This window comes from Marmota flaviventris, chromosome 4 (assembly GCF_047511675.1).
Source record: "Marmota flaviventris isolate mMarFla1 chromosome 4, mMarFla1.hap1, whole genome shotgun sequence".
Lineage (NCBI taxonomy): Eukaryota > Metazoa > Chordata > Mammalia > Rodentia > Sciuridae > Marmota > Marmota flaviventris.
In genome coordinates, this window is record NC_092501.1 from 83,095,696 (window position 1) to 83,120,492 (window position 24,797).

The following is a 24,797-nucleotide window of genomic DNA, read 5'->3' on the forward strand; positions in this document are numbered from 1 at the left end:
CTAGCATTTGCAGGCTCCTTCCCTCCCACTACCTGACTGCCAGGCTCTCAGGCTCTATGGATTTGAACTAAGAGCCACACCATTGGTCACCCTTCCTCAGGCCTTTCATAATGAATTGAATACCCGCACCGCCCCCACCAGCTTTCCAGGTTCTTCTGCTTTCAGGTGACATATTATGGGACTTAACCTCCATAACTATGTGAGCCAGTTACTCTAACAAATCCCCAAACATCCAACTTATTGGTTCTCTCTCACTGGAGAACTCTAATTTAAAAATTAATGGCTAATAGGCCAATCATAAAAATACAATGTTACTTTTAATTTTGTAGAAAATATGTCAAAAGTCCAAGTCTTTAACACTAAGTGTGAACTATTTTTAAGACCTGATGTAAGTGCATGAATATCAAACTATAGCAATGAAAGCATTATAAAATTACAAAACAAAAGCATCCTGAAAAACAAACTCTAAGCTAGAAATTAAAGTACTCATATTATGAAGAGTAATGAACTGATTGCTTAAATGTACTATAAAAGTTAAATATGAGAATTACAAGTGCAGAAGAGCTGGTATGTTTAGAAGATATACAATGCCACCTTATCTGTAATTAAAAAACAATTTACAAAGAACCTTAAGATGTTTTTGGATAAAACAAGGGATGTATGTGAACTATGACAGCAATGTTCCAATGATTTTTTAATTAACTTGTAAGAACTAAGTTATTTTAGATAGTACAAGGAAGGAAGCTGGAGGATTTAAAATGTAGTATGAGTGGAAAAAGAAAAGGTCCTGTGTACCATTTTACTTGAATAAATCATAGCAGAGATAAAAGGGTAGTAAAAAGAAGAAATGGAACAGAGTTTGTATATGTCTGCAGATATGAAAAAACACCAGGTAACAGCAGAAATAAATTCAGAAAATAACCAAGGGAAGGGAGGAGAGGGAGGAAAGGAAGAAAAGGAGAGGTACAGGGAAATGAAACTAACCAAATTATACTGTTATGTTACATATGTATACCAATATGTAACAATGAATCCCACTATTATACAATTAAAATCCTCCTATTAAAAAGGAAGAAAAATTTAAATTGACTTTAGACTGGAAGCTCCAAAACTATGAGTCAAAACAAACCCTTTCTCCTTTATAAGTTAATTATCTCAGGTATTTCATTATAGTAACATGATGCTGATTAATATACCTGTTTAATGTGAGTAGGCCTTGTCCAATTAATTAGGCTCTTAACAACAAATACTGACCATCCACAAACAAGAAGGAATTCTACCAGCAATATTTGGACTTGAATTGCAAATCTTTCCTGGGTCTTCATGATGCAGCCTACCCTGCAGATTTTGGATTCACCAAGCCTCTATAATGACATAAGCCAATTCCTTAAAATCTCTCTCAACCTCTTGTCTTTCTCCATACACACATCCATACCTCCTATTGGTTGTTTTCTGGAGAACCCTAATACAGATGGTAATGACAGAATTAACTATTAGCCAAACTATTTTCAATACTCTAGGAGAAGAGAGTAAAAGGAAAAAAGGGAGACTAGTCAAGAGAAATACTAAACCTAACTTAACAAACACCTTTGTCTTTAATTATCCCTATTTAATAGCAAACAGATTAAATGTCAACAACTTACAGACATACACATATTCTAAAACTAATAAGTTGGTTTGGATCTATAAATTACCTCACAAAAATATAAATACTACCCATGCTTCCTTTTTAGACTCTTCTAAAAAAATCCATATAGAACTAGGGGTTTGGGGGCTGGGATTGTGGCTCAGCAGTAAAGCACTCGCCTAGCACATGCGAGGCCCTGGGTTCGATCCTTAGCACCACATATACATAAATAAAATAAAGATATTGTGTCCAACTACACTAAAAAAATAAATATTAAAAAAAAAAAAGAACTAGGGGTATGTTCAGTGGTAGAGAGCTTGCCTATCATGTACAAGGCGAGTTTAATCTGCAGCACCACAGAAAAAGAAGAAGCACTTACACATATGCCCTCATTAACACCCTCAGCCCAAAAGGATTCCAGAATTAAGAAATCTCTATTTACCACTAAGGATAACAAATTTTAATTACCGATCTGCTACTATGTCATGATTAATAGTGACAAGATAAATCTTTATTTAATAAAGAGAACTATTAATTATAAAACTCAACTATACATATCAAAGAATTTCATAACTTTACCATCTCAAAGCAATATTTCCTCTTCATACTAAACCCAATTTTATTAAACAAAAATTTTAGTAGCATTCTAGGATATTATTAAAATGGTGTTTTGTGTGTGTTTGTGTGTGTGTGTACGCACGCGTGCACCAATTATCTACCTTAGTATGTAGCTTCTGTGGCATGTCAATACCTCAACCAATTAGTCTAATTTGTACCTTCTGAAATCTACTGAGATTAATTAAAGTCATCATTGCCACAATTTATTCATATCTGACTAAAAATGAGAAGAAAATATAACGAAAGAACTGTTCATTTTATTTGTTCTGATACGGTAAATATTTAATATGCAAATAATAACAAATTTGAGAAAGCAAAGTTAGAAAAATGTTAAAAGACTTCTGAAAATGTTCTTAAAAGTAAATATAAAGCCAGGTGTGATGGTGCATGCTTATAATTCCACAACTTGGGAGGCTGAGACAGGAGGATTTCAAGTTTGTGGCCAGCCTCAGCAATTTAGCAAGACTCTAAGCAATTGGCAAGACATTGTCTCAAAATAAAAACTAAAAAGGGCTGGGAACTTAACTCAGTGGTAAAGCTCCCCTGGGTTCAAATCCCAGTAGCCCCCATAAAAAAGAGTAAATATGTTATTATCTTAATTAGTATCATAAGTATCTACAGGTGAAAAACTATATAACACAAAATTCCAAAGCACAGTTACACTAAGGGCTCACATTTTTAAAAACAAGTCTTTTCTTGAGAAACTGGATTCAAAAGGTGGTGGGTACTCGAACCTGTCTATATTAGAGGCAGATAAACGACTCAGTGTTCTCTGTGTGTATGAGACACACAGAACAGTTAGGTGCTGAGAGCATTAAGAAGTCATGAACAGAAAATACAGGAAATATCACTTAATGTACAGCAATCAAAGGAATAGATATTACATTACCATTTGCGAAAATAATTTTGGATCAATAAGACAAATTGCAAAGATAACAGAAGAGTAGGAATGGTTGGCCTCACTGAAGAGAAATATTTTGTTACTGATATTATTTTTTAATATTTATTTTTTAGTTGTAGTTGGACACAATACCTTTATTTATGTATTTTTATGTGGTGCTGAGGATCAAACCCAGGGCTTTGCATGTGCTAGGTGAGTGCTCTATTGCTGAGCCAGAACCCCAGCCCATTGTCATTGATACTGTTTAGTGTTGCCAACATCTGGTGATAATAAAAAGCAATAACTTTTGATTTACTTTATTATTATTTAAAAATCATTGATAGGTAATCCTTTGTTGCCTATACTTAGAGTGCACTGATCCCCCAAGTCCTTATCTCTTATGTGTTTGTTTTGTATTACTAGGGATTGATCCCAAAGTCCTATGCAATAGGGAAGTGCTTTACCACTGAGCTATATTCTCAGCTTTTCCTACCTTTTAATATGCCTCTAACAGACTTCTTAAGTGATCTGTTCTGTGCTCCCCTTATGTCAAAGAGAACTGGTTTAAGCTACATTAGTATAAAGAGCTATACCAAAAAAGAGATAAAAGAAATTGAACTTCAAAATTATTTTTACTATTGTTAATTAATACTGCTATAAGTACTTCAAATATATTATACACTATTAACATAAAAATGTAAATACTGGTTTGAAAAAAAATCAGTCTGTTTCTCTAATAAACATACATATTTTTAAGAGAATAAAATTACAAGAAAAAATTATAGAGCCAACTTAGCATAACTGATTCTATACACAAAAATGCTTTTTAGCTATGGAGTTTAAACTTATGAAATGATAAAAAAGTCTGGCAGCCCAAAAGCAAAATGTTTTCCTTAACTTGACTCCACTACTAAAGGCTAAATTTTACTTTAACTTCAAAAAACACAAAATATTAGTCTTCTGTTCTGTAAATCCATTATTGGTGAGCGTTCTAATTCTACTAAAAATGACATTTACGTAAGAAAAATAGTTCATCCAAAGTCCTACTCTACATATATTATGAGTATGAAAACAAAAGATAAAACAATTATTATTAAATATACTATAAGGCAATTCCTTTAAGGTAGATGAAGGAAACAGAAATTCTGCTACTGTATCAGCTTATCTGAAGGCCAGATGAACTACTGCTACAATAAGTACAGAGCAGATTGAAAAGAACATCATATGCCAGCCCCCCCGCAAGTCAGTTCTACCTCAAGTCTATGTACAAATATGGTTAAAAACAAAACTGTTGTCACTCCTATCGTTGTGTCTCTAATTGCTGAAATAAAGTGCTATTATAAATCTTGCTAGAGTTACTACCTTTTCAAAAGCACATGCAATTACACAATAATAAAATTAATCTGAGGTCTAAGTAATTTAAACCTATGAAGATTAAATGAATCATAATATGCTACATAGTAAAAATACGCATAAACTATTTTGTCACATGAAGTAAAAATTAAAAAGCCAATTTGTGAAGTTTCTAAATTCTTAAAAGTTGAATGAACCTGAACATGGCAAGGCTTCTAATAATATATTTCAATTATGATTAATAAAGGATTATTGATTCCTTGCACAAAAATGTCTTTTAGCTATGGAGTTTACACTTATGGGGTTATATGGGGACTGCTAATATATGGGGTTAAAAAATAAGCTGATCGAATTAATTTTTCTCTTCTAATATGTAATAGTATGCAATAGATTCCAACAGTTTTACTTTCACATTATTCATAAAACATTAAAATTTAGAGAGTATCCTTGGAATCTAATAATGGATGCAGAACAAGTCAATGGCTTTATTTATCGACTTAAAAAGAAATAACAGCTTAGAATAACAAATTTGTCTTCTTTCACCTTGCAATAAACACCAGCTAGTGAATGTCAGAGAAGTAGGATACATTACATAAAAAAGCACAAAGGTAGGCCATGTTTTGGGATTGCTGCACTCATTCCCTCAATAATGTTTGTATGCCTTCTTATAACATTGTTATCTACAGACAAACTAGAAGTGCATCCAACTAGAATTGCATCTTTCTAGTATGAACACAACATAGATCAACTTACCAAATCCCTGTGCAACACCCAGTTAGCATGCAGGTAGTGAATTCCATCTAGGATCTGATACAATAGTGACTTCACCATTCCCCGAGGTAACTGAACTGGCTTCTTGTTTGCTTTAGAAGCTCTGTGAAACTTGATTATATGCTGAAAGAAAGAAAAAATATCATTTGAAGCTTGGAAAAGAAAAGAGGGCAAGATGATGTGAATATTCTCATAGGAAAAAAAGAAACACTCAGGGATTCTGAAAGATACTGAAAGCATTATTTCACATTCTGCTGAATTAAAAAATAACTATAAAATTCCCTAATTACTGAAGCTAAAAGTCTATTTCCCAAGTACACAATAGTGTCTTGGGAAAAAAAAATGTTAAAAACAGAAAAGTAGAAAATAGTGTGCTTTTATTTTTAAAGTATAATTAAAATTTAATTACTTTCGAAGAATACTTGACCCGTGTTTATATGGGGATTAAATGAAAATGAAAAATAACAAAGATACTTCTAGTTAGCTGACATAGCAGCTAACTATAATTCACTAAAGCATAATAATATTCAATAAAATACACAATACAAAATGCAAAAACTACACTATAAATAAATTTATCAGCAAAATTTTTTATTGCTTCATTTTAATTAAAATATTCTTAAATTTCAGGAAAATTTTCAAGCAAGTATGCCTCACACACTATTACAGATATACCTTGTACCATATATTGCAAAAAAGTAGACTCTTGACCAGTATTTAGTGAATATCAAGCATGCTCTTCAAATTAATAAACATAATAAGAGTAAGCTTAACATTATATATTAACATTTTCATATGTTATAGAGAATACAGATGGATAAGGAATAACTAATGATTAATGAGTAAGTTTTACTTTACAAGAGAAAAATATACAGCAGAGAATACATGAGTAGAAAGTAAAGTATTATCAGTCAGAATATATATAGTGTGCTTCATCTATAATTTAATAGTAGCATTATACTATTTTAAGTTTATGCTCACTCTTTTTCTCAAGGTATTTGATAAACAAAATGGAGGCATAGCAACTTAATGATCTAGAACATTTTGTCCCCTATCCTAATGATGTGACAATCAAGTCTGTTTTCCTTAAGAAGACCCATTGGCTCTCCACATTTCATTAAAAAAGGTTAAAATAGATCATATACAAAAAAAAAAAAATTAAAATCCTGCCAGAATAAGAATGCAAGGAACAAGTATGTAAGTGAGATAAGATCATTAATTTCAGATACATTTCTTCAGTACACACTTTCATTAGAGTATTATAAATGACTTTTCTATTTTAATCAATAGTATAAAGCTACGGGAAACTATGGGTGGGAAAATACTTTTTTACTTTCATTTTCTTTAAATTCCAGGGCTCTACAACAAACATGTGATATATAAAATATGAGATCTCACCAATATCTAAGTTACTTTTTTTTTTTTGGTAGTTGTAGATGGACAGGACAGAATGGCTTTCTTTATTTTTATGTGGTGCTAAGGATCAAACCCAGTGCCTCACACATGCTAGGCAAGTGCTCTGCTACTGAGCTACAGCCCCAGCCCTCTAAGTTACTTTTTAAAACAGCCTTTTTATTACAACTGCTTTGCTAACTTCTGTTGCCTTAACCCAGCCTATTCACTTCAACATTTTAATTAAAATTAGAACACAGATAAAGGTATGGGTTTTAGTAAAGTGAATTATCATTAGTTTTTTATGAAAATGAACATTAAGAATACTTATTTGGCTTTAGCAAGTATTAGTTAGTTGAAAAAATAAAGCTATACTCTACACATACCATACTGTTATGCTATATAATTCACTGAAGTATAATAATTGTACCTGCATGTAAAATTAAATATTATACACCAGCCAGCTAGAAATCATGCTGAATTCAACATTATCTACTAATGTCTATGATAGTATACTACAAATTATATCTACAAACCTACCTTAAGAAAATTTGTCTTAGGTTTGGATCATAAGATTGGATTTCATGTCAGGCATCAGTAGTATGAGTATTCAATAATAGCCACCCTGACTTAACAAATTTTCATTAATAAAATCCCAATTTTACTTGACTGCATTTCTTCTAAAATAAAAAAAGAAGCTATCACCTCAAAAAAGAATAATCACTATGGACAAGTTTCATAAAACATGAAGTTTCATAAAACATGTCTACTTCCTGTTCTCAAACAGTTCTTTCCAGATAACTTCTAAAAAATTTTATATCAAATCAAATTTAATCATGAAAAATGGTAATCCACAAATAGTGAATAATTCTTTGTGTACATCTGAAAGCATATAAAACTCAGATCTAAGTTTCAAGTTTTAAAACTATTAAAGTTAAAATTATATAAGTGAGACAAACTCTTGAAATTAGTAAAACAGTTTGAAACTGTTTTACTATTTTGACCCATTTTACTATTTTCAGAGGTAAATTTGCTTTTTAAAATAATTTTACTGATATTTGTTCTAGTTTTATTCCAAGATTTCTGTACACATTACAAACTACAGCTGACTTAAAACAAAAAAGAGTTTTTGAAGATCTGGAAAATAAGCCATGATACTATGATCATTTGCACATCACTATATACGTTCTCTCTTATATTTATCTCAATAAAAGCACAGGTATGCTAATTTAGGAAATACAGATTAGTATGCAATCTGATGAAATATTTAAAGAGCTTCTTAAATATCAGGAAAAAATATAGTTCACAAAATGTTACAGTTTGAATTTGGAGTGTTTCCCGAAAGGCTCATGTGTTGGAGAAATAAATTTTACAATTAAATCTTAAGACTTTTTCAAATACCAATTTTAAAAACAATTTGCTTAGTAAACTGCAAAATATTAAAGTAGGTGTTTGTATTCAGCTATTTAGACAAAATATATCCAAATTCTTATATAATTTTTTTCCAATTTAGTATCATTCTTTCATTGTATTAGCTAACCCAATAAACTACAGTCCCTTGATTTTGAGAAATCTTTAAATATTAAATTGGGTCTGAATATCTAAAAGTTTTACAACTAAAAGCCACAAGCCATGGTAGAATCTATTTTCATACTGATCTGTCATCTTGTGGTAGAGCTCTCATCTGCAAAGAATTTTTCCTACGCAAGAAGAGACCAATTCAAGTTAAGTACAATATTAAATTACTGCTGATTTAAAAATATATTAGACTATCAAATATCAATAGTGAATGATATCTAATAAATGATTAAGAGTAGTTTTCTACATTAGTATAGTACATTTAGTTCACAAAATCTGACAAACACAGAACCACTCTTCAGAAAAACCCTAACACAAAAGACAATATTATAGACAGGGAAAATGACAGACTTATATTCATGATTTAACACAATCATGACTAACTTCTCATTTTTAAACTCCTTCATACTTCAAAAAACAAGGGAAACATATTGCTTTTAAGTTTATAGCAAAAGCTGCCTTTTTAATAAAAACTACAATAAAATAATATTTAATAGCACTTACAGGCTTTAGATTTTATTCTTTTAAAAAAATATGTGATACAAAGGTCAAACTGAGAGGATCAAAAAGTAGTAGAGGTTGAGAATCCCTAAAGCAAAAAGTGAAATCCAGAATGTTCCAAATCCAAAACTCTTGTGTCAATAAGATGCCACTAGTGGAAAATTCCACAGCATTAAACTTTTCTCATGCACAAAATTATGACAAATACTGAAAGAATTATCTTCAGGCGCTATATAACGAGAATTTCATATTTAGAATTGGATCCATCCCCAAGATATATCTATATCTATATCTAACACACACACACACAAACACGTATATCTTTTATATATATATGTGTGTGTACTATAAAGACTAAAAACAATTATATATGTGTGTGTATACACACACACACACATATATATACACACTCATACAAACCCCCCTCTCTCTCTATATATATGACAAAAGCTGAAATCTGAAATACTTCCAGTCACAAGCATTTTAGATAAGGTACACTCAATCTATCAGACAAAGCAAAATACTCTAGTCTTTGTAATATATCAGCCACATTCTATGAGGTAAGTGTTATTTTTAAAAATGTAAAGCTAATAGTGGAATTAGATTAGCTCCTAATTGTTTTAACTCACTCTTAAAATTTCTGACTGAATTCAGTGGCTCATCTCTACCAGCAATTCACCTTACCCAGAGATCATGTTCAGCATAATCAAATAGAAGCCAAACTTTCCGATCAGCATGAGACAGAAACACCTTTTGAAGAGAGATGACATTTGGATGTTTAAGCTCTCGAAGTAACTGCAAAATAAAGGAGATCCATTAAAAACTTTGGCCATAAAAATGTTAAAAAAACATACCAATATGGGCCTGATTACGTGCCTGTATCAGGAGGCTGAGGCAGTAGTATGGCAAATTCAAGGCCAGCCTGGGCTACTTAGGCCCTATCTCAAAATAAAAATAAATTTAAAAAGGGCTAAGTAGCTCAGTGATAAGAGTTCTCCTGGATTTAACATGTAGTACCAAAAACAGAAAAAACTATCAAGCTGTGTATGATGTTGGGTGTCTGTAATAGCCTCTATTTAGAAGGCTAGAGGTGGAAGGTGTGAAGACTGCCTAAGTCCAAAAGCTGGAGGCCAAACCCCATGCCCCTCCCCCCGCAAAAAAATTCATACTAGTTATAATTAAAAGACAATACAAATTCATTGGTAATCAATCTCAAACAACAAATAAGCACCCACACAACTTTGAGATACCTATACAAGTTCTTCAATAATAAATGAAGGAAAATCTATGGGGAAAAGATACTGAGAAAGAATAACTGAATAAATTGATTTCATTACTATTTGATTGGTTGGTTATTTTAATATATTTATGTATATATCATAAAAATTACCTTTTTAACCATTTTTAAGTGTAAACATTGCGGACACTAAGTATATTTAATGTTGTGTAATCATCACACTAATCATTTCAGAACTTTTTCATCTCCCAAAGAGAAACTCTGTACCCATTAAATAACCCAATTTCCCTCTTCCCTTAGCGCTTGGTAACCTCTACTACTTTCTGAGAATTTGCCTATTCTAGATCCCTAAAATAAGTAAATTCCCATAATACCTGCCCTTTTGTGTCTGGTTTATTTCACTTAGCATAATGTCATCAAGGTTCACCCATGTTATAGAATATAATAGACTTTTAGTCCTTTTTATGGATAAATACATTCTACTGTACATACACTTAGGGTTATGCTTAGGGTTACCTCCCAATGAACTCATCATAAGATGAAAATCCCTAAGTCAAAAATGCATTTAATGAATTCACCTAATATGTTTAACATTGTAGTTTAGCCACATACACTGTTGGATATGAATTAATTATTCTGGTCTCATGGAGAACTTGGAAGATGAAACTCACTGCCTGCGCTGAACATATTGCGTATCAATTGAGGCAGTGGGAGGATAAACTTCTAAATGTTTTAAATATGGTTTCTACTCAATGCATGTGGATTTCACACCATTGTAAAAATGAAAAGTCTTAGGTTGAATTGCTGTAAGTCAAGGACTGCCTGTATATTATCATGTATTTTTTTGATCCATTCATGCACTGATGGACATATAGGTCATTACAACCTTTTTGCTATTACGAATAATGCTACTATGAACATTGGTATATAGGTATCTATCTCTGCCTTCAATTCTTTGGGTATATACCTAGGAATGGAACTGCTAGATTGTTCCATTGTTTCATAAGTGTATGAAAAGATAATAGTATTATCTTTTCATACACTTATTGGTCATAAGTATATCTTCTTGGAGAGAAATGTTATTTCATCTATTTTCTAATCAAGTTGTTTTGAACTGTAGGAGTTCTTTATCTAGTCTACATAATAATCTCTTGCCATATATAATTTGTAAATATTTTCTTCCATTGTAAGTTGTCTATGTTTTGAAATTACAAAACAGTTAAAACAAATCTGCACCTTGTAATCATTTTTTTTTAAATTCAAGGCTTAACAAATTGTGATATTAGAAAATACGATATTCGTCAATACCATACAGCAGTTGAGAGTCAAGATCAATAAACTCTGAGATATAGTACTTAATTTCAGGTATTTAAACTATGTAGTAACACAAATTTAAAATATGTAACCTTTTTCATAAAATAAAACAGAATGTTACAAACAGAAATATTGAAGCAGAGTATATTTTCGTGGGTTTAACCTTTCTAGTCTCCTAAAAGGATGTTCTTTTGTTTAAATCTCCTTATTTTAGGATAACCAAAGTGGCTCTAATAATACATCTAGTTAAAAAGTTCGTGTACCTTCTGCCAAGAAAAAGCAAAAATAGCAACTACAACAAGAAAAGATATAATGCTCTTATCAATTAAAACAGACGTTTACAGGGCCTTCCAAATGTGCTCCAAATACAGAGTAGCCATCTAAGAAAGTTAAGGTCTTAGAACTTAAGACTTCAGTGTCTTTGATAAGAACACTGCCAACGAAACAAGAAATCACCATAAATGAATTAACTAAACATCAAGTCACATATTAAATATTGTTCTCTGGAGGGAGTAAAAATTATTTCCTGCAGGAGAAAGATGATATTTCTGCTTTTACAATAAAATTTTTCAACTTATAAGAATTTGGAGGTTAATATACCAGTCCTAAAACACCTAAAGGTCACTACCAAAGGAACCATTTACTCATTAAATTAATATAAACCAGATGAATAACCTGACAGGCCAAGCTAGCTCTTGGGATCACCCAAGATCTTCCAGTTCACTGGAAGAGCTTAAGTTGATGCTAAGGCAATATTAATTCCAGTTCAATGTTTCTTCTATTTCCTCAAAACTGAAACATACTCCTAAACCAAATAGCTAGTTTAAATCCTTTCTGGAAACTGGTAGGATTTATAACTTAAACAAACTCCAAAGCTTTGACAAAAGATCTCTCCAATTATTAGAAGCCTACATATAGTTATTTTTAGATGTCTCTTAATTTCAATTCCCATATGAAGTCTCACTCTTATATTTAAAAAAGAAACCAGTAGAAACTAGTAGCTTTTTCCTAGGTGCTAAGTATGATACTAAACATATAAAATGCATTATCTCAATCATGACCTAAACCCATGAAATATTTATATTACTCCTATTTTTACAAATGAGGATACAGTGGTTTAAGAGGGTTAAATAATTTATTCAAGGTCATATTCATAGGAAGACATAAGGCAGACCTAAAATGTATTTAAAATTAACTTCCAAAATGCAAACCAGTTCTTGTAACTACCATGGTCTAATACCAATACCTCATAAGAGATATTATCCTGAACAGTTCTCTTCAAAATCCAGAGACCCGGATGTTTTAAGAATACTGGATGGTTAACCCAACAATGTCAGGACTATGTAGTCATTCTCATCACTGCATGGCTAACTCCTAGCACACTGACTGGTACTTGGAGGACTTCATTAATTATTCGGTGAATATATGAATACATACATGAATTAACAAAATGCACAACTAAACTGAAAGATGTTATATAATATACCATTGGGGCTTTTGATCTATGGACTAAAATCAATGCTTTCTTCATAAAAACCAACCTACTTGTTAAAAATACTTTTTTCCCCCCAAAATTCATCTAATTAGCCAGACACCCCCCCCCCAAAAAAAAACCTCAGAAGGCAATCACTAAGTAACTATTATAACAGTGGTAAGAGTATTATAAACTGAATTATGTTCACCCCAAATCATATGCTGAAGCCCTATTCCCCAATATCTTGGAATGTAACTGTATTTAGAGACAGGGCCGTTAAAGATGGATTTAAAACAAAGCCATTAGAGTTGACCTTATTCCAATCTGACCAGTGTTTCCTAAGAAGAAATGAAGACATACAAAGAGAAACCAAGAGTATTTCTGAAATGACCACTGGAATGACAGCAAGAGAAAGGTCACAGCCAACCCTGTCAGCACCTTGGTCCTAAGACTTGTAGCCCCCATACTAAGAAAACAAATTTCTTTGCTTTCTTTATTACCCAGTCTGTAAGTATTTTACTATGGTAGCCTTAGCAAACTAATATAGTAGGTAACTATCACATTTGAGTAAAACACCATCTTAGGATTTGTTTTTTTGTTTTGTTTTGATTTACGGAAGGCATATCAAGAGACAGGTCACTGTGGATTAAAAAAAGAAAGTCCCATACCCAAAAGACCTAAAAAGTGCATACTACAGGGACACAGCCACATCAATGTTTATAGCAGCACAATTCACGATAGCTAGAATGTGGAACCAACCTAGATGCCCTTCAATAGATGAATGGATTTTAAAAAATGTGGCATTTATACACAATGAAATATTACTCGGCACTAAAAAATAACAAGATCATGGCATTTGCAGGTAAATGGATGGCATTAGAGCAGATTATGCTAAGTGAAGTTAGCCAATCCCTAAAAAAACAAATGCCAAATGTCTTCTCTGATATAAGGGGGGTGACTCAAAATGGGATAGGGAGGAAGAAAATGAGAATAAGACTACCATTAAATAGGGAAAAGAGGTGGGAGGGAAAAAAATGGGAGAAGGGGAGTTGCACGGAAAATGGAAGGAGAAGCTCATTGTTATACAGAATACACATATGATGTTGTGATGAGAAAAAGAAAAAAAAAGTGTGTCACATTAGGTTGGATAGAGAGAAAGGATGGGAGAGGAGGGGAGGAGTAGGGGGGATAGGAAGGGCAGCAGAATAGAATAGACAACATGATTGATGTATGTACATTCCATGTATGTATTATATGTCAAAATACATTCTGCTGTCATGTATGACTAAATAAATAAATAAAGTTAAAAAAAGAAAAAAGAAAGAAAGTCCGTATAAGGGCAGACAAAAAACAGAGACTGACAAACTGCAAGTGAATCTTTTTATTTGGGGACCCAGAAGTCTACCCTGCATCGTATCGGGAATGAATCAGGTGAAATCGGTACACACATTAACCACAGGGTTTGTGTAGACTAGGCATTTATCTTTATCCTTCCTTTTAAAAAATATAAATGCCAGGCATGATGGTACACACCTGTAATCCCAGCAGCTCAGTAAGCTGAGGCAGGAGGATCAAAGTTAAAAAAAAAAAAAAAGGCCATATGAGAGGTGGAATCACAGAAGTAAACAATCTCTGTAGAGAATCACCTCTCAGCAGATATTCATACCAAAAACCTTCTAAAAGACCAATATGCTGTGCTATTGCATTTGGCAGAGTTAACATCCACCAAAGCCCTCTATATGCCAGGCTCTGTGGAAGATGCCTTGCTACGTCTTAGGGATAGCAAACGTTTTAAGAGCTTCTGCTGAAGTGCTCTAGTAGGAGACAAATGCAGGTATGCAGGCAATTCTGGCTGTAGCAGTAGTAACTAACATTTACTGAGTAACACTTTTGGAGTGTAGCTAACATTTAGAATGTATTATATCCTAGGAAATGTTCCAAGTTCCTCACAATAAACCCTATGAGACACTATTTTTATTCCCATGAGGAAAGTGAGATGCAGCAAAATTAAGAAACTTGTTTTGGTCTGACAGACTAGTGAAGTGGCAGAGCTCAGGGGGTCTGGTGAACATCCTGGCTACCAGGATGCTACTGTGTGGCTGATGCTCTGACACTGTGTGAATATGCCATTTTCCCTTCTGATGAAAAGGACTTCAGCACTATGTGACTCCAAGCAGAACACATGGCATACTGATACCTAGTTCTTCACATTTTATAAGTTATTTTTGCCTTTTCAAATATTTTATGTTAAATCTTTTGAAAATAAAAGGTTTAAATACACTCATATGATGGTGGTTTCATCATAGGAATCACTTGTTTTTCCAGTTCTACTGGGGATTTAAAAAAGTATTAAGATTACTGATTTTAATCATCCCTGCTAAACTTTGACTCACTCTAGCTGTCACCTACAACTTTACATTTCAAGTTTTAAAATATAAATAAATAGAACATAAATTGATATTAAAATTATTTCAAAAAAATTTTAAAGCTGTGGAACCTTTTCTTCAACTAAATTCTTATAAAAACCAAGATGTTTAGGTTAAAGCAGAAGTGAGCCTTAAAAGCTGAGTCTCGATCTCTACCTCTGCTCCCCCATTCCAACTACAAGACAACTACTTGGAATACTAACAGTCTATTAATGCACAATTTAAAGATGACAAAGTTAAAGAGATTCCAGCTCACAGGAAATTTTCAAAATGTATAAGAAAAACCACTTACAATAAAATGAAGATGAAAATATGCAACGCCCTTTGCTTTTGAAGAAATTCTCACTTTCCTTCCTTCCTCCCTTCTACAATTACTCTGAGTAAAGACCATATGACAAAATATATTAGAATACTGGATGGTTAACCTAACAATGGCAGGACCATGTAGTCATTATCATCACTGCAGGGCTAGCTCCTAGCACACTGACTGGTACTTTGGAGGACTTCATTAAGTATTTGGTGAATATACGAACACATATATGAATTAACAAAATGCACAACTAAACTGAAGGATGTTATGTAATATACCATTGGGGCTTCTGATCTATGGACTGAATTATGACACACTGATGAAGAAATGTGTTACCATCTAGTAGGGGTAACTGCTTAAAAAAATAAGTAAAATGAAAAAACTCCTTTAAATTACAATTTTTTTTTTCTTATATGGGATGATTGATTCTGATCCCAAGGGGAATAAGCAGGCCCAGATATCTCCAAATCCACTTTTCTTTTCCTCCAATTCTTATGTGTCCAAAGACAGGGAAGCAAACACACATTTGTAGGAGGGTATACAATTAAAATTTATAATAAATGTTATTAAACAAGCTGGGTGTGATCATGGGAGTAAGAGAAGGAGGTGGTGGGGACACTGAGGGCTTCTCTGAGGAAGATTTAATAAATGGAAGGCAGAAGACTGATAACATTTGCTAGAAATTATGGGAAATTTTTGGTTTTACAAATTTCACCTGTGTATACAGCCAATTTTATTTTACCTGTATTCATGCCCATTCCTCCCTCATCTTAAATTATTCTGAAAGAGATCCCAGATATCATATCATTTTACCAATAAATATTTTAGTATTTATTTCTAAAAAACTGACTACAATGAAAATAAATTAATAATCAGTAACTATAACATAGCTAGAAAAATCTCATATTTAAAAATTAACAATACATTTCTAAATAATTCATGGTTAAAAGAAAATTTAAAGTAATTTGCACCAAGTGATATTAAAAATACAACATAACAAAATTTGTGGAATGCAGGTAAAACACAATTTAGAAATTTATAGTTTTAAATGCTTCTATTAGAAAAGAATAGCTTTAAAAAAAAATGGCCTGAAGTTCTACCTTACAAAGATAAATATAAGCCCAAAGTAAATAAAAGAAGTGATAGAGCATAAATTTATGAAAGAAACACAAAAGTTACCAGAATCTACAACAAAAAAAGAAATCATTATCAAACATAAATATGAAAAGACAGTAAGGGAATATTATGAACAACTTTGTGCCAATAAATTCAACAATTTAAATTAAATGTACAAGAGGGGAGGGGGGATAGTAGAGGATAGGAAAGGCAGCAGAACACAACAGACACTAGTATGGCAATATGTAAATCAATGGATGTGTAACTGATGTGATTCTGCAATCTGTATATGGGGTAAAAATGGGAGTTCATAACCCACTTGAATCAAAGTGTGAAATATGATATGTCAAGAACTATGTAATGTTTTGAACAACCAACAATAAAAAATTTAAAAAAATAAACCCAAAAGAAAAACTCAAAAAAATAAATTAAATGTACAAGATTATATAAAAATTTAACTTATTAAACATAAAATGAAAAATAAAATCTGAAAGGTTTTATATCTCAATAAGATAAAATATTGGCTGGTGAAGTCTATCAGATATTTAAAGAAGAATAAATACAGATATTACCCAAACTGTCAAAAAAAATAGGATAAAAAAGTAGTTCTTTTGCCAAGTGCGATGGCACATGTCTGTAATCCCAATGGCTCTGAGGCAGGAGGATCACGAGTTCAAAGCGATCCTAAAGCGAGCCTCAGCAACCTAGAAAGGCCTCAAGCAACTCAGCGAGATCCTACCACTAAATAAAGTACAAAAAAAAAGTGGGGGTTGGGGATGTAGCTCGGTGGTTAAGCACCCCTGAGTTTGAGCCCCAGTACCAAAAAACAAACAAAACTATCCTTAACCATGTATAACAAAACAAATCCAACAATATATCAAATATAGATTATCTCAGGAATGCAAAATTTAATAAGTACTACAAAATTAACTGTAATTTATGAATTCAATTATATATTTCAATGTATGTACAAAAATACCATTTATGTAAAAATTCTTAGGAAATTAGGAATAAAAGAGAACTTCCTAAAATCCTTATTGATGGCATCTTTGAAAAACCTATAGTTAACATTATACTAAATGGTGAAACTTCCCCTAAGATAGGGAACAAATCAAAGATGCCTGCTCTTACCATTATTTAAAATTACACAAAACACCCTGCCCAGTGCTAGGTAAGGAAAGAAAAGAAAACAAAAAGCATACAGATGAAAAATAGTAAATATATCTTATTCATAGATGCCATAATTATTTATGTAGAAAATCCCAAGGAATCAACAAAAACCTGAATTTAGAAACATCTCAGATATGCAACACACAATTTTAAAAATACAGAGTACAGACAGGAACAATAAATGAAAATAATTTTTTAAAAATAATTCCATTTAGCATAAAAAATATGAAGTGCTTTATGTTTTAAATTGATTCATGAAGAATCAACTTAACAAAAGGTGTGCACAACCTCTACATTAAAAACTATGAAACACTGTTGAGAAGAATTAAAGAAACCTTGCAAAATGGAAAGTATGTTTTTCCATTGGCTTGAAAGTCCCAATATTATTAATGTTAATTCTCCCTGGGTTTATAAAAATTATAATCCCTGCAGGTACTTTTTACAAGTAGAAACTAACTAGCTGATTCAAAATTTATATGATAATGCAAAGGATCTATAACAGTCAAAATAATCCTGATAAGAAATTAAAGCTGGTGGGTCTTACACAACCTGACTGTAAGTCTTGCTATAAAAGTAGAGTAATCTGGTACTGGCATAAGGCTAGACACAGAGTCAATGGAACAGACTAAATAGTCTAGAAACAGCCCATATTTACAAAGTCCTTTAACAAAGACGTCTACAATCAGATTGAAAAAAAAAAGGCATAAAAGGAAAACATCTGTAAATTAGATTTCAACAAAATTAAAACTTTATCCTATTTCTTTTTGTGTTTAACTGAATTTAGTAATCCTTATAGGTAAAGATAACCAAGTTTGTTCCAGAACTGAATGAAGTTTTGTATTTTAAAAACATTTTGTTAAAAGTAATAAATATAAAGAAAAGTATATGAACTATAAGCATATAGCTCAATAAATTTTCACATATTGAACCCTTGGAACCAGACCGAGAACAAGATCAAAATACAGGACATTACTAGCACTAGTTCCCTGTCACACTTCTTGTCACTGTTTCCACAAAGGGCAATCACGATCCTGATTTCTAACATCACTGACCATAGTTCAAAGGATGTTAATTCCTTAAAACTGACTTGAATAAACAGAATAGTAAGATACTGAAGAAATGATAGCTAATATATAGATATTTGCCTTAAGATTCAAGAGTATAAAAATTTATCAATTAACTGAAATACATCTTCCAATGTGATACAGTTAAAAATGTCCTCCCTTATGCATCCCTCATGGAAGTAATTCTTATATGTCCTTCAACACCTGGAACCTTACTTGTTTCTCTAATCTCTTCCATTCCCACTTTTCTATCGTGGTGCTTTGCCCACTGTTTGCTTTATGAGATTTATGAGTTTCCTTCCTTAGAATAATATAAATACTTGAGGCTGGGGACCTCAACTTGTTCTGTATTTCTTTACTTTTCCTACTATAATCATTGACCTTGTCAACACAGTACATAATAAAGACTGTTGGATGAAGACATACTGGCATAGAATCTGTTAAACAAGTATAATAATTTAAATTAATATCTTAGTTCATAAAAGCTTTTATTTATGCAGAGAGAAGAGCTGAATATATATGTCCCAGAATATTCTGATTAAAGCAGAAAAAATTAATTTGGTCCCATACTTTTTATAACAGTAAAAACTAAAGTAAAATCTCAAGGAAGTAATGCTGAGTTTAAATGACTATGTAATTATTAAGTAATGTATTAACATGAAGAATATTTCCCCTTGGAATCAAAATGAGATTCTAATTACCATAAGGAAAGTTATGCTTCCAAAAGGAAAAGGCATATATTTTTACATATTCAGATGAACAGACAGATATAATTCTAATCAAATAATACAATCTCATTTTAATTTGACATAAGTAATGAAATTAATCTTATCCTATTAAGATAGAAATATTAATTTTATATGGTCTAACCACTTTTACTAACTCAAGTAAAATAACAGAAACTTAACTACTAGTGACATCTACTGAAAAGATATATATTCATATAAATAAGATTACATTTATCTCAAGTAATTGCATTTACATTATATAGAAATATAATGCTACCTTTACTACTTCTTAAAAAGACACATTTTTATAAATATTTAATATGGAAAATATTCATCAGCTTTCAATAAATGAGGTCAATTCAATACAGAAACCTACACAGTTGAAAAATTAGTTGGTAATAACAATGATAAAAAGAGTTTCACTTACTGCTATTTCTCTACATGCCGACATAGAGATCCCAGTTCCTTCTATTTGTTTTAGAGCATAGTCTTTATCATCCTTCCTATAAAAACAAAGATATTTTAATATATAATCAGATCTACATTTATGTACATTCTAAAGTAAAATGTAAATAAAAATAAATCATGTTTAATATGCACTTAATACTTTCATATGTAATTGCATGTTATACAGGAAAAATTTTTTAGATAACCTATTATCTTAAAAGGAATAAAAAGATTTATTCAAGGCTCCACGGTTACTTGTGAAAAATACAGATTCAGAGATAGACCTTCTGGCTCATGGTGATAAATTCTTTCTATTCTAATATTCGAATATATTTTCTCTATATATGCTGATGTGTTTGTATTTAAACAATATAAACATAAAACAAAACTTGCTTTCAAAAACCAAATCAGATTACCAGTAGATCAAAAAAGTTAAGAAAGCATCACAAAAGCACAAAATGGTTATAATTTTAAAAACCTGTTAATGATCATAATCTGATAATAACACAGGTCATCCCCAAATACCTTCAAGAGATATTTACTCAACATGTATTTACTTATTGAACAATTTCTATGTATACAGAACTGTGGTAAATACTAAAGATATAACAGGAATATCTTATTTTTTGTACCTTTTTGTGTCTACTGCCCTAGTCAGATAAACAGCTAAACTGTAATAATATAATAAGTGCTATAATAAGGCAAGAAAAAACCAGAGACATCATCCAAAGGTTCCTTTCATGGAAGACCCAAAGCAAAGACTTCTCAAAGGAAGTCTCAAATGAGGAGGCCTATATAGCTGTTCTCAAAATTTGGAGATTCCACTCCCATTTTTCCTCTAAGAAATTACTGAGAACCTGAAGAACTTTTTGTTTGTTATATCTATCAGTATCTGCCCTTTGAGAATTTAAGGAAGGCAACGTTTTAAAACACACAAATACAAATGCCAATATCATTCATTAGCCACCAGAGCCATGGTATCATCAGACATTATCTTACCTCTACAAAAGAATCCACTGTACACTCATAAGAATGGAAAAAGCAATTATCATAGCATAATTATGAAAACAGCACTGATCTTGCAGACCCTATGAAAGGAACTCATCAACAGCCAACGGTTCCTGGATTACACTTTGAGAACTGTTGCCTCTGTATCAGTTAAGAGGTACTCGGTAATGAAAGCATGTGAGGTGAGAGAAAATGAAGCATTTTGGAAAGAATAGATACAGTATACAACTGGAGATCAGGGCAGGAATAAAATTAGGATCAGACCATGACAGACTTTTTAACTCAAAGAACAATAATATAAAGTAAAGTTTTCTGTTAAGAGGCAGGAGGATCGTGAGTTCAAAGCCAGACTTAGCAAAAGGTGAAGCACTAAGCAACTCACTGAGATCCTTTCTCTAAATAAAATACAAAATGGGCTGAGGATGTGGCTCAGTGGTTGAGTGCCCCTGAGTTCAATCCCTAATTACCCCCACCCCCCAAAAAGAGTATCAATTATATTTTATTGGAAAATGTATCTCTGGTTGCCTTGTGAATGCTTAGAGTAAACAAGTGCAGGAGGCAGAATATTTAAAAGCAATTAGTATTAAAATTATTTGGAGAGTAATGATGATGGCTACTGCAGAATGGTGGTTAGTATGAAAACTAGACAGAAGGTAATTAAAGTAGGTTAAGGAAAGAGAAGGAGTCACAGGTAACAAGTGAATTACAACATTATTCACTGAAATAACAAACAACAGAAGGAAAAGGTTTTGGGGGGAAAAAGATGAAAATTCTCCTTTTGTGTAGGTTGAGTTTTCAGGACGTATGAGACATTTGGGTGGGCATGGCTGAAGCAAGCTGAATAAAATACTTCAAGCTCAAGGGTAAACTAAAAACATCAATTTATCATAATCAATATACACAGCTGAAGAAGCTCTAGCCATGGGAGCAGATGCAATGTAACTAAAGAGAAAAGACTTAAAAAAAAATTTCAAGAAGAGTAGAACAGTAAATAGTATCAAACGCTGCAAAGGTCTGGTAAGGAAAGTCAATTTAATAATAACGAAGCCTCCGTGGATAGTCTACTAGACAAAAATAGTTGAAATGAAGTAGTGACAGAGCCTACATTGCAAAAGGCTGAGGAATGAATGGAACATACACTGAGACAATACATGTAGGTAATTCTTTGAGGGGAAGAAAAAAAGGAGGTGGTGGAATAATATATAAGGTTAAAAAAATTACGTTTTAAAAAGATGGAAGAGCCAACAGGGAAGAATCCAGAGAAAAGGAGCTGCTGATGGGGAAAGAGCAGGTTAGGAAAGCAAAGACACTGAAATTACTAGAGTTAGAAGGGATACACTCCTTTCATAGAGCAAAAAGTGGATACAGATAGAAACAAGTTGGTTTAGAGGCAAAAGGCTAGAGCAGTTCCCATTTTGATGACTCTTATTTTTATGAAATTGGAAATGAGGTCATATAGTAAAAAGGTAGAGGTGACAGGAATAGAAACTTGAGTACAATGAAGGTTTGACTGAATGAGTTAATATCCTCTTATAAAGTCAGTTAATTTAAAACACTATATTTTTGCTTCTACAATATATTTTATACCAAATCTTAGTGAGGAAAACATAGCCCAATGGTAAATTATTTTCCTGGGAAAAAAATAATTTTCTGATAATCAGTTGTATAAGATACTTTCCAGTAAAGCACTGTGGGTATTCATTACATTAAAAAGACATTAAGAATATCTGTACTTAATGCTCACTAAATTTGAATTATTTATGAAAGGCCTAATGAAGTTAAAGACAAAAAAATGCAACTGGGATAAGAATATGTCTATTAGACATTTTCATGTGCAGGGTATTGATTTAACCAGATGGCTAACCCAGGAGTTCTACTATGTGAGGTTAGCACCCTAGACTGATCCCTCCAAGATCTAAGACAGTGAGAATGGAAATAATAAGTTAAACCAAAGATTCACCCATTCACTTCCTTTATACCTACTACCTTTTCTTACTTAAAAATGGTTAAGTTGATAAATAACAATTTCTCCCCAATGAACTAAAAACTATTCTAACCTTCAATCAGTTCTATTCCCTATCTCAAGTAATTACATGTTTCTTTATTTATAAATTATTGGGAAAAAATGTGCAATGGGGAGAATTAATGTCAAATAACTGAAAAAAAATGTTTAATTATAAAAAAGAAAACCCCTTCTTGAAAACTATCTAATATAAATACCACTATAATACAATGGTACTTTGTGGTTTACAAAGTATGTTCAATTTTTTATCTATCCACACAGTTTTTTTCCCCCACATTTTTGTACTGGTGCATTATAGTTGTACATACTTTTTAATGAAAACACTATTGCATAGTTTCACTGATATCTAGTAAAAATACTCAGATTATACAAATGAGTAACTGATGGAAGGGGGAAATACTATTGAGCACTACTGGCCAAAAGTAAAGACAAAAAAGTAAAGACAAAAGATACATTTTACATATTATTATGTGCATGTATGAATATGTAACAATGAATCCTGCCATTATATACAACTACAATGCACTAATAAAAATATGGAAAACATGAATAATTACTATATATAGTGTTCTAAGTACATGGATTTGAACTGTGTGGGTCCATTTACATGCAATTTTTTTAAAGACTTATGACAATTTGTAAAAACTTGCAAATTGTATAGCCTAGAAATATTGAAAAAAAATTAAAAGGTATGCCAGAAATGCATAAAATATATTTATGTAATAATCTATTTTAACTTTTACTTTCATAAAATATATATAAATCTACTATAAAAATTAAATGCATAAAAACTATACACAAAAATTATACAGAGTTCCTACAGTTGAGAGAAATGTAAATGAACATAAAGATAAATATTAAATTATACTCAGATTTTAAGCTGCATAAGGGGATATAGGCATCCCTAATACCTACGTTGCTCAAAGTGCACAATAAAAGGGACAATCAACTGTATCTTGAAGCAATGCAAAAGAAAGCTCCAGAAAGTGAGAAAAACAGAAAATCAGAGGAACAATCCATAAGATCCAAAACAGAAATACTTAGAGGAGTTTCAGAGAGAGAAAAAAGAGGAAGCAAAGTTGTAACTAAAAGAAATGATTTTCAAAATCAGAAAGGTCCACGGAATTCCCACATAAAAGAATGAAAACAAACCCATAACACAATATCTACACATTTCAGAAAAGTAAAGACAAAAGATATATTTTACAAGTTTCCAGTGGGGGTGGGTAACAAGTTACTCAGAAAGGATTAGGAATCCTGACATATTTGGTTTTTCTCAAAACAAGTTTTAGAAGTACTAAGTTCTAGACTAGCTCCACATTTGCATAAGATCATTAAATACTGACTACTCTGTGAAAAGATGTAGTTTTGGCAGTTGAGTCCTATATAGGAGTCTGTCTGGATAATAACACTAGCAGTTGCAGTGGCAGGAGAACGTTCTGGAATAGTCGGATCAAGGAGCTCCCGCCAGAAGGCAAGACAATGCACTACTTTCTTCACAAAGTCATGCTTCAGGGAAAACAAACCAGATGAACTAGTCAATATGCTTAGTTATGTAGTAAAAACTGTGAAATACAATGAGACTAATGTGTTAAATTTAAGTGTCTTATTATGTGACCATAAACAACTGTCACTGCATACTGAGTTATGATGGGTTATTAAGAGAAAAGGTTTTTAAGAATGCTGGACAAGGGAATAAAATCTTGTTGATTATGCAAGATGACAAATAGTTGAGTCCCGATGCTTTAGGGATGTGGTTT

General features: G+C 32.0%; 1 protein-coding gene and 1 non-coding gene across 13 annotated transcripts in view; both read right to left on the reverse strand.

The window, feature by feature from the left end:
• Cdk8 (cyclin dependent kinase 8) overlaps positions 1 to 24,797 on the reverse strand; it is a 162,442-nt gene that overhangs the window by 82,421 nt on the left and 55,224 nt on the right. For 11 of the 12 annotated variants that reach the window (XR_011707353.1, XR_011707349.1, XR_011707351.1 and 8 more), the window contains exons 2-4: positions 19,987 to 20,062; positions 9,405 to 9,515; positions 5,232 to 5,372 (exon numbers count right to left, since the gene is read on the reverse strand). Coding sequence is in view for 2 of the 12 variants with exons in the window: in XM_027941595.3 (XP_027797396.1) it covers positions 5,232 to 5,372; positions 9,405 to 9,515; positions 19,987 to 20,062 (328 nt within the window). In the remaining 10 variants the exon portion in view is untranslated. Of the gene's footprint in view, positions 1 to 5,231; positions 5,373 to 9,404; positions 9,516 to 19,986; positions 20,063 to 24,797 lie in introns of those variants that run through there. The other variant, XM_071611313.1, reaches the window with a different exon arrangement.
• LOC114097665 (small nucleolar RNA SNORA38) lies at positions 15,891 to 16,018 on the reverse strand. Its single transcript, XR_003583616.1, has one exon. It is a non-coding gene; the product is annotated as a small nucleolar RNA SNORA38 (small nucleolar RNA).